At 48.3% G+C, this 10,709-nt stretch overlaps 1 protein-coding gene across 1 annotated transcript in view; it reads right to left on the bottom strand.

The window, feature by feature from the left end:
• Positions 1–228: 228 nt before the first annotated feature.
• The window catches only part of CHMP4B (charged multivesicular body protein 4B), a 44,798-nt gene continuing 34,317 nt past the window's right edge, over positions 229–10,709 (bottom strand). Inside the window, exons 2-5 of the mRNA XM_070801522.1 lie at positions 5,363–5,540; positions 3,435–3,549; positions 2,282–2,408; positions 229–1,102 (exon numbers count right to left, since the gene is read on the bottom strand). Of these exons, the coding sequence (XP_070657623.1) occupies positions 1,038–1,102; positions 2,282–2,408; positions 3,435–3,549; positions 5,363–5,540 (485 nt within the window). The 3' untranslated portion in view covers positions 229–1,037. The remainder of the gene's footprint in view (positions 1,103–2,281; positions 2,409–3,434; positions 3,550–5,362; positions 5,541–10,709) is intronic.

Genomic DNA, 10,709 nt, shown 5'->3' with positions numbered 1-10,709 from the left:
CAAGCACCAACTACTCCTGAACTGTGCCCAGGGGGTCCCCAAACAAGGTGAGGGCTTCTGGAACCTAAACATGTTTCCAGTAAGACACACTCTGCTCTCAGTTCAGATTGTTGATACACATCACGCTTGGGTCTTCCATGTTTCCAGACTCCCCTGGACACCACACTGGCCCGGAAAGGGTCACCTCCCAAAGCCAATGATCGATTGATTAAAGACAAAGGCAAAGTATGAAAATTAATCGAGATATTTAATAGACAGTGCAAACCATAATTTCATCTGAATATAAATGTATGCACATGTTTCCAATGGGTTATCTATCAGTTATCACAAACAGCAACAAGGACCTTAGAGCTATGTTAGAAAAATGTATAGCTGGAATTTAACTCAAACAATCTCACACACTCTCAAGAGAACACCATCCATTTCAAATCAGTGTCACAAACTCCAGAAAGACCAGGGGGGTGGGAGTGAGGAGTGGGCCAGGGTGGGGAACACAGGGGCCAGTACACAGGTGATGGACAGAAATACAGCTCTCGAGGAAACCAAAATAGATGCATTATTACAGCTAAGGACAAGGAAAAGCCTATGGCTTTTAAAAAACGACTCTTCTGCCAGTACCATACACGTCTTACAAAGAGATGTGCGACAAGTCAGCTGACTTAAAAGGACAGAGGCTACATTTTCAGGTCATTCTGACTGCAAACGGTCGACCCTTGCCATTGAGGTTCAGCAGTGGAGTTAGCGTAGTCCAGAAGCTCAATGTTGGATTTGCAAATACAGTTTATTTTACAGAAATTCAACATTATAAACAGCAGGCACCTCCCCCCCACCCCACCCCACCCCCTCCCCCCCACCTGTCCCGCTGGGTGCAGACCATGCTATGCGGAGTGAGCAGTGATGCGGCCCTACTGCTTTGGAGGGAGATTTGAGAGCGATGGAACCTGCCTGCACCACATCCGGCCTGCCCCGCACACGCACGCGCCTGCCCGCTGCGCAGGCCACCAGAGTCTGTCTGGGCTCAGCCCGCACTGGACCGGTTAAATGGTTCCAGCCCAGGTCTCTAATTCCTTCATGTCCTCGTCTTCCTCTTCCTTCTTCTTGGCTGTGTGAAGACAGAAAAGGCTGTTTAGGAAGGCTGGTCGCTGTGTTCTCCACACGTTCTGGCTGGATGCCAGGGCTGTGCTACCCCGTGTCTACAAAACGGCCCTGCCCGTGCAGCCCGCCGCGTCTCCAGGCTATCAGCAGACTGCCTCTCTGTGCCTAAAAGCTGCAACGCAGAACTCCAGATAACCAGGCACAGCTTTTCCAGCACCTCCCCTCCCCGACACCAGAGCCAGACAAAACGGGGAGGATTCAACACTGAGTCCATCAGGATCCAGGCGTGGCCTCCGGCCAGAGCATCCAACGTGGGAGAGAGTGGGAAGATCCCAGAAGAGCTCTAGTCTAAGCCACTCCTCTCCACCTCAAGGGCCTAAGGCGCCTCTCCACCACAGGCAGTTGGCCAGACAGCTTTCAGACCCGCACCCCACCCTGGGCAGCAGACTCAACCAGAGGATCCACTTCCCCTTGACCTATGGGAGGATGAGAGGACACAGCCTGGTCACACCCTGCTCCCTGGGTTCTCTCTCCGTGCCAAATCAAGCTGCTTCACCTTTTCTAGAAGTTCTGGGTGGAATACTTCTACCCAAAGGTAAAATAATGGGGGAGGAGGGGCTCAAAGAAGGAAATGAAGGATTTATAAACAAGGTCTCTAAAAAACCCAAAGCTGTTTTGGCTACCTATGAGCCCCAGCTGTGCACTGCACGAGACACCAGACGGGGAGAAAGCGCCGTCCTGGAGGTGGACTCTCACCTTGCTTGGTGACAACAGGGAAAGCGATTCTAAAATAGCGGCTCTCAACCGGATGAGATTTCTCCCCTCCCCCACCCCACAGCCCTCAGACATCTTGCAAAATCCGGTGACATGTTTGGTTGTTAAAACCTGGGGAGGCGGATGCCACTGGCATCTAGAGGGCAGAGGCCATAGGTGCTGCTCACCATCCACAGGGCACAGCACAGGCTCCCTCCTAGTCCCCACTAAAAGAATGATTTGGCTATGTCAATAGCGCCAAGGTTAGGAGACGAGGAAAGAGCGGGTGGCACTGTCTTCAGGGCTGTCACAACAGATGCCACCTGGCTCTCAACTCTGGGCAACTCAGGACCCACACTGAAGCCAACTGACCACAGGATCACCTATCCCATGGGTCGTGGCTGTGTCATGACCATGGATAAGAAGTACTCACCGGGTTTTGATGGTAGGGATATAGAGGGAACACTCGGTAGAGGGACTGTTTCCGGTCCACTGATTTCCAGCAAATTCTTGTCTAGTTCCTCCTGTTCTAGTTCTTCTAATTCTGCCATGAGCTCATCCTGGGAAACACAAACACAAAAATGAGAGCGACACCCTGGGGAACCCTAGCCCCTCCTGTGGTGCCTCCTACCCGATGGCTCAGGGGACACATATCCCTTCTGAGAAGGTCAGGGCTGATGGACTCCAAGTGCGCACTCTGTGACTCATCCTAAACACACTTCTACTGGTGAATGGAGCACACTATCGAGCAATTACTGACGTCTATGTGGGGTCCCTGCACCAGGCAGGGAGCATCTTGAGAAAAGGGGTCGTATGTTTTCATTTCTATCTCTATCTCAGAACTGGGTGCACTGAGTGAATGTTCAGGAACGTCTGCTGAATTGAAATGAACTTGAATAGTCCATCGAACTCCAGTCTGAAAACATGGAAACTCTGGCACTGGGAGCCAAGGGAGCTACAGGCTGCTTTCTCAGCTATACGGCGGCAATCAGCACAAAGAATTAGGTTCGGTGGAGAGGCCCTGACCTTCAGTGGACTCAAATCTAAGGCAGAATGAGGTACAGAGCCTGTACCTGTATTTTAAAAACCTAAGAGCTTCAAGGTTCCAATTGCTATGGCAGAAGTTGGTAGCTGACCAAGTTCCAGATGAATCCTTCAGGGATCAGTTGCAAACATTCCTTCCTTGGTTTTACCTTTATCTCCCAGCAGAGCTGTCTGAGGGCGAACCCTGTAAATTCCTCAGGGCATGGTGACCTCGGCTGCCCCAGCTCTGAGCCCAGGGGCCCACCATGGAAGGGTGCAGGGTCATTGCTTGCTGAAATCAGTATTGACCTGAAGTCTGCTGAGATGTCCTGACGAAGGTCCCTTTACTCCACCTTAGCTCCCCCCAAAACTGAAAGCATCCCTCAAAACCCAGAATTCGGGAGGGTGCATGCCATACCTTATGTCTACATTCAGGTTTCTGGAGGGAGGAGACCTGGTGATTTCCAGACCACATACTCCCTGCTGGAGAAGACTCAACTGCACATCAGAGGCAGCCTGGGCATCAGCTGAGAAGCTGGTGTGGTCGGCATGAAATCACTCACCTCGTCAAACTCTTCTCCAAACCCTACGGGTTTTGAAATAGCTGTTGAAATCTCTTCTGCAAGTTCCTGCTGGTCAGCAATGTCCTGCATTAACTCATCAACTTTGTCGATGTCCCTTTAAATGAAACGAGTGTTGTGTTAAGTCTATGTACACAGGCTCTGTGAGGCAGAAAAAAGGATCTGCTGCCCAGCCCCAGCCCCACAATCACTCCCTCTGAGGAATTCCATTTTTTTTTTTGGCTGCGCTGAGTGGCGTGTGGAATCTTAGTTCCCCGACCAGGTATCGAACCCAAGCCCCCTGCAGTGGAAGCATGGTGTCTTAACCATTGGACCACCAGGGAAGTCTCGTGGAATTCCTTTTTTGTCTTTGTCTTCTTCCCCCTCTTTTAAACTAGAGAATCACAGAATCAAGAGGACAAAAGCATCCCTAGACGTCACCCGGTCTAACACCCTGAGAAAATAAAGCTGGCAAAGTTAGATGCCATCGTGAGAGTCTCTCATGCAAGCTGGTAAACATATTAGATGAGACCGTGGGACTTGGGAACTCCTGGATCAATAGCTCTTCAAGTTCAAGGGCAACTCTGCACAGCAATAGGTAAAATCACAAATCCTACAACAGAACCATGCAACGTGACCAGCCCTTCCCATCTACACAAATCCACTATGGCTCCTGCACGAGGCCCCAAAGGAAAAGCAAACAATGCAGAGTATTCCCTATGCGCTGTCACTAATGCCAAAACACTTACAGTCAGTCAATATCATATACACACATGTTATCTCCAAGCACAGTATTTACTAGGAGGTGTTGTGCTGTGGAGAACATGGCCCGAAGGGGACACGCACCTCTCTCAGGAAGCTCAGTCTGATGAACATCCCCTCAGACAGTAGCTCAGTTATCTGAAGGCTACTTTTCCCACAATCCCACACTTCTAGGGCAGGGATCAGCAAGCTTTTCCCGTAAAGGGCCCCAAAGAGTAATAAATGTTTTAGAATCTGTGGGCCACACGATCTCTGTTGCAAAAATTCAAGCCTGCTGTGTGCCACAAAAGCAGCCACAGACGGTATGTATTAAGGGACACAACTGTGTTTCAACAAAATTTTATTCACAGAAATTGGCAGCAGGGGACTTGCCTGGGGCCCACAGGCCACATTCTGCCAACCCGTTTTAGAGCATGGCTGAGGAACCAAAAGGAGCAAAAAGGGGCTCCCAGCACCCCCAAATATATGATGCCAAGTTCAAGCACTAAAACAAATGCAGAATTCTGTTCTATTTGGAAGAAGTCCTCATTTGGGGCTTAATGTCAACCTGGCCTTTAATTACAAATGTAACAGCTCAGTTATCTGGTTTTTTAGGCCACAGGATGTGAGAGCAGCTACATAAAGGAAGTAATGCAGAGGTCAAGAACACTTGTCAATATGAGAGCCAAAGCCCAAGAGTGACGAGGAGGGAAAATTCCATCAAAAACAGACCCAGGAAGAGAAAGAGCTAAAGCCCTCAACTGTACCACACCTTTCAGGGCCCCTGACAGCTTCAGGAGAAAGTCACGGGAACTGATTCTAATCCCAGTTCTATTCAAGTTTCCCCATAGCCCAGGGCAAGTCACCTCCCCTCCCTGGGACAAACTTCTCCACCTAGATGATCAGAGGCCTGGGTAAGAGAACCTTCTAAGAAGCCAAAGCTTTCCAGCTTAAAACTCTACATTCATTCCAATAACCCTGAATTACTCAGAAAACAGTTTCATTCCATCAGATCTGCTTCTAGGGGTAGCAGGGCACCATAATCCATTTCAGAAGAGTTCCAGAAAAGACGAAAATTAGAACAAACTTGGGTGCCTGAATGGATAAGTGGAGGGGTCTGGGACTGAGGCCTTGCACAGCCAGCATGCCCTTGCGCATGTGTGCCCCCTCCACCAGCGGGCGCCACGTACATGTTGTCGTGGGCAGCCTTCATGGCCTTGGCGGCATAGCCCATGTTCTTGAGCACCTCGGTGTTGGTGTTGGCATTCTCCAGGGCCTCTCGCTGGAACTCGATTGTTGACAGCGTGCCGTCGATCTGTGCCAGCTGCTTTTCATACCTCTTCTTGCGCTTCAGGGCCTGGAGTGCCGCTGCATTGGGGGAAGAAAACAGGGTTTCAGAGAGCCCGGACACAGGGCAGCGTCCTAGAGTTCACTGAGTCGTCTTCCTAATTGGGATGGATGCACTTCAGTTTCTGCTTCACTACAACAGAGGGCTAATACTCTCTTCTTCACAAACAGCATATTCAATATTCTAGGAAAACTATACAAAATTCACATTCTTCAAAATGCAGCCAGGCACTAAGCCAAAGTTCACTCTCTCTGGTAACCACACGCATAAATCAAAGCATGGAAGGCACCCCAAACAAGAGACTGCTTTGAAGTCAAACTGCCTTACGTTGAAACCCCAGCTCTCAGCCGCAGTGAGCTGCTGAACCTCCCTGATAGGTTGATATGAATGAGATAACATATATGCAAACGCTTAGCACAGCATTTAACATGGTGGACACCCCCAAACCCCTCTAATTATTATAAAGCAGCTTTAAGGTATCATTTTATGTCAACTAAATTACAAAATAATAAATAATGACTATAGCAAATACTGGATCATTCGGGGTTAAAATGCTATCTCACACACAGCCCACAACTGTACATTGTTATAGTGCTTCTGAAAAGTAATGTGGCAACACACAGCAACAGCCAGAATGCTGTTCCTGCCCTCTGACCCAGTAATTTCCTTCTGGAAATGTATTCAACAAGAGCAAAGACCCCATGCCTGAAGATGGTAACTACAGCATTCTCTATCATAGAAAGGACTGAGCAACTGAAATAAAGACAGAATTCCCTGTCGGGGCCTCATCTAGAGTCTGACCACTGGGTCAAATCAATGCCACCACCTCTCTTGGCCTCCCAGCGTGTTAAGGCTGCAGCGATCACCTTGTCTTAAGATCCAGTCAGGGTGAGCACTTTGGTCAAGGCAAACTGGTAGCAGAGCAAGGGCCAAACCACACCTCCCTACTCAAAGCCCAGGCTTCCCTCTCCTTACTATTTTAGTTCCCCTCTTTACGCTGAAAAGTATCTTAGCGGAGCATAAAGCGCAGGAAGGAGGCTCTGCACAGACTCAAGCAGACGGAATGATGGGTCAGGGAAGCTGCCTGGCACCTGCCTTGGCCTGGACAGCACCAGCCTCACATATGTATGTAGACACATACACTCGTGCACTTGTGCCCGCTGTGTCCCCAAGCTCTGCACCAGAGCCACCCCTGCAGGCTGCTGGCCACGGCTAATCACCTGCCCAACAGGGCTGTGGTTTCTCCACATGTCACCTGAATTGGTCCTGCACTCCTTCCACTAAAGTGCCCTGTGAGCCTAGGACTGCCCCCTGAAAACCATCTGCCAAGGGAAAAGGGCCTTGGTTTGCATGTAAGCAATCCTTAAGTCCACAGTTCTTCCAAAAGCAGCAGACAAAACCCCCAGGAAAATTCCTCCAGCCAAAGGATAAAGCAGGCTAAAGTAACACTGCAAAAAATCCAAAGAACAATGAAATGTGCCTCATTAAAAGCTGAAAAGCCATTCCACTTGTTACTTCTCTTATCCTGGTGTGAATGGTCAGAACAGCCTATGACGGTAAGAAATTCAACCTGCAGTCACATCTAAATGTCCCCAAGACCCTTTACTGAATGCCTGCGCCTTCTGCTAGTACTAAGCCACGCCTGCCAAGTAATTACCTCACAACAGCAACCCTTTAAAGCAGAAATGACCACTCTTTATCAGAGGAAGAAACAGGTTCAGAGAGGTAACTCAGGTTGCCAGGTGGTAGTCGGCAGAGTAGATTAAGCCAGGTATGGAACTCCACAGTCATGGGCTGCCACGCTAACTGCTACGCCCCCACTGAACAAACCGGGCAGGACCCTGCCGCGGAGGCGCAGTCCAGTCTAGCAGGGAGCGTCAAGGGAACTGGGGATCACAGAAGAGGGAACACAAATCCAATCATGTCATTCCTCTGCTTAAGAACCCTCAATCGCTCCCTCTGCCTGCAGGACAAAGCCTCTGAGTGGTTTAACGAGGCCGGCAATGGACTTGGATGCTCGCCTTGGAACAGGTTCTGGAAGCCCCAGACCCAGGTTCGGATCCCTTTGCCACTGACCATCGAGGCACAGGGACGATACCCTGGGAGTGTCCTGTTGTACAATGCCAGGTCAGGGCCTGTCATTGCTTCCTCCTGACTCCCTGGTGCTGAAACTGGCTCAGACACACCCCGATCAACAAGTGATTCTCAAACCTTCTCAGGTCAACACCCCATACGTGCCCCCTTCCCAGGCCCTCCTCAGCTGCCCTTACCACCTTCACATAGCCCAGCCTAGAACTTGTTCATCAGTTGAAATTCAACAGGTGTTCTGACCGCCTGCTGTGTAATACCATCCGCCTCCTCATTTAATCCTTCTGCAAAGTCCTGGGACACAGATCAGACAGATCAGAAAGGTGGAGTGGCTCAACCGAGTCAGCCAGCTGGTATGAGAGGAGCAGAGGGCTCAACCACTGGCCTGTGTGAACCCCCAGGACCCTGCTTCCCACACAGGCTCCGGACGATGGTAAGCGACACGGGGATGGTTCTTAAGAACAAACAGCGAGATGACATCTGCTCTGTTTCTCAGTGTCCCGAGTACAGTAGGAGCCGTGATTTTACAGTCAGCTGTGTTCTGACTTTTAAAACCAAATTTATTCTTTCCCTGTTAACATCACAGCATATTTAGAACTGCTTTAACTTTTTCTCTAATACATTTTCAATTGGCAGGGACTCCTTGTAAGCCAGTCTTCCATTTCTCTGATCTGCACCCAACTGCTAAAATCCCCCAGGCAATAAATTATCTGGAAGCAAATACCCAAACATATCAGGGGGGTAAGCCAGAGACCCCCATGAATGAAATAATGTTTATATTACGCATCTTTACAAGCCATCATCCAGCACAATGCCTGGGACACACTATGCTTAATTATATTAAACTGAATCTCCAATTTCATCTATTTTAAGTTCTTCATATATTCTCTGCAAGGTTCCTCATATAGGGTACACCCATATTTTATCTCCTGTGAATCTCTGATTCAACAGAGAAAAGATAACAGTCATCTGGCAGGATTCTTTCCCTGCATTTGTCCTGACCCATGAAACAGGAACTTTGGCAAGTGCTTGCCCTTCCCCTCTGTCCTTGCCAAGAGGTGTGCCCTGAAAGGAGGAAAAGGTTCTGAGCTAGAAGCCTCTAGGGCTCCCCCTCCAACCTGCAGGGTTCACATGGTCTCTCCACCTCTTTGCACAGAAATCTCCAGAATGGTTTCTGGCAGAGACAGTCCATTTGTTTACCCCAATGTAACTCCTGTTCTATTTCTCAACCCTAAAAAGAAAGGGTATGTGATTAATTTCCCCCTCCATACATGGTTCACCAGCAGAGTAACCTTGAAATGAGACATGGGGCCAGCCTTTGGGCTGCAAGATTATGTGTAAACATAAATATTCACAGCACTCGACCCAGCCCTCCTTCACCATCTGCCCCATGTCTAAACGTGTGGCACATGGTGAAGTGTAACTCAGGGCAAAATAAACGAGTAACATGCCACACTTCCTGCACACCGTTCCACTTCAAGTAAACAATCTCCACTCCAAGCTTATTGCTGACCACAAAAATTTGCTTCTATAGAGCCAAAGCCTAAAGGGTCAGACTCAATGTTTTACATATGTCTTGCCTTACTTATACTTCTCCAAATTCCTGAGTTAAAAAAACAAGTACTGAGTTCTCATTACGAGGTTTTAAAAAACGTAATCATGTGAGGTGATGCACGTTAACTAAGTGTATTTTGATAATTATTTCACAATATACACATATATTAAATCATTGGGTTGTGTACCTAAAAATAACATAATGTTATATGTCAATTATATCTCAATAAAACTGGGGTAAAAGGGGAAAAAAAGATAAAAACAAGTACGGGGAGTTAACAAGGTCAACATCCAAACCAAGTGTTCAAAGAAGAGGTATCCAAATAGACCCTTTTCTGCCAAAGAACCCGCACCCCATGTCATTCATAAACACGATGCTTTAATGACTGAAATCTAACCCAGGCCAACAGAAGTTTAAAAGGCTGCTTTTAGCTGGAAAAAAATAGTCTTTGGAATCTCCATATTTAATTATGCCTTTGCTGGTTCCAAGAGAGTAATTACAGCAGCAATTACAGAATCTAATAACCAGCTTTATTGGCTCTGAAAGCTGAAGCAAAAACAACTCCAACCATGTTGAAATAAACATTGGTCTCCAGACAGTTGCTTCATTAGACACTCTAAAGACAGCTATTTGAAGAAAAAATACAGAAGAGATACCCAAAGAAGCAGAGATCAGTGGAAAAGACATTCACCCAGGACAAGAAACTCCTTCTGCAAGGCATCTGTTAGTGACTGGAGAGAAACCATTCTCAAAGAACACATCAGTTCAACACAACCACCAGGTGGGATGTTCCTTTCTCCTCGACAAAGGCAGACACGACTTCTCTTTGAAGAGTTGCCAAGGAGGGAAAGTTTGCCTGCCCTGATCTGGGGGCATTCAGAATCGGGGCCATTAGCCCAGGGTATCTCAACAGATGCTAAGATGTCATAACTGTATACTAATGACTGAGATTAGTACACTGAGATTCAGGCACTGGGGAGAAGGAGGGTGCGGTGATAGCCTCTCACTGAATGAATGATGATGTTTAGAGTCCTTTCAAAGACTCAAAATTCTACAACTGAATTCATGCAGCAGAAGGTCCAAGAGCTGGGAGAGGAGGCGAGGGCTGGTCCTTTCCCACTCTCAGCATGAACTACACAAAAAACACAAACGTAAACCAGTAGCCACACACGTAATGCTAAGTGAGAATTCTGAAGAACCCTCAGCAGCTCGGTCATGGCAGGGCTACTGGTGGGCAGCGAGCTGGTGAAGCTGCAGAAACCCTGCCTTGCCCACCTCCAGCAATTAGTCAGATGCTCACTCCCTGCTCTTTTTGCCCATGAGTAAACCTCATACGTTCAAGGTGCCCTCAGCCAAGAGAAGCACACCCAGCCCTCAAGCCACTAGTTGCTTTGCTGGGGTTGCCTGTCATCCGCCCTGTGTATGTGGGCAATAAAAGACCCAAGTCAAAACTACAAGCCCACCAATGTCAAAGAAACCATCCTCCTGGAGGGATGGCTATTCACACGCATCCTTGCACCACATGGCACTGGACGTCCCACCAAAT

This window comes from Bos indicus, chromosome 13, assembly GCF_029378745.1.
Source record: "Bos indicus isolate NIAB-ARS_2022 breed Sahiwal x Tharparkar chromosome 13, NIAB-ARS_B.indTharparkar_mat_pri_1.0, whole genome shotgun sequence".
Classification (NCBI taxonomy): domain Eukaryota; kingdom Metazoa; phylum Chordata; class Mammalia; order Artiodactyla; family Bovidae; genus Bos; species Bos indicus.
This window is presented reverse-complemented; position numbering and strand designations above follow the sequence as displayed.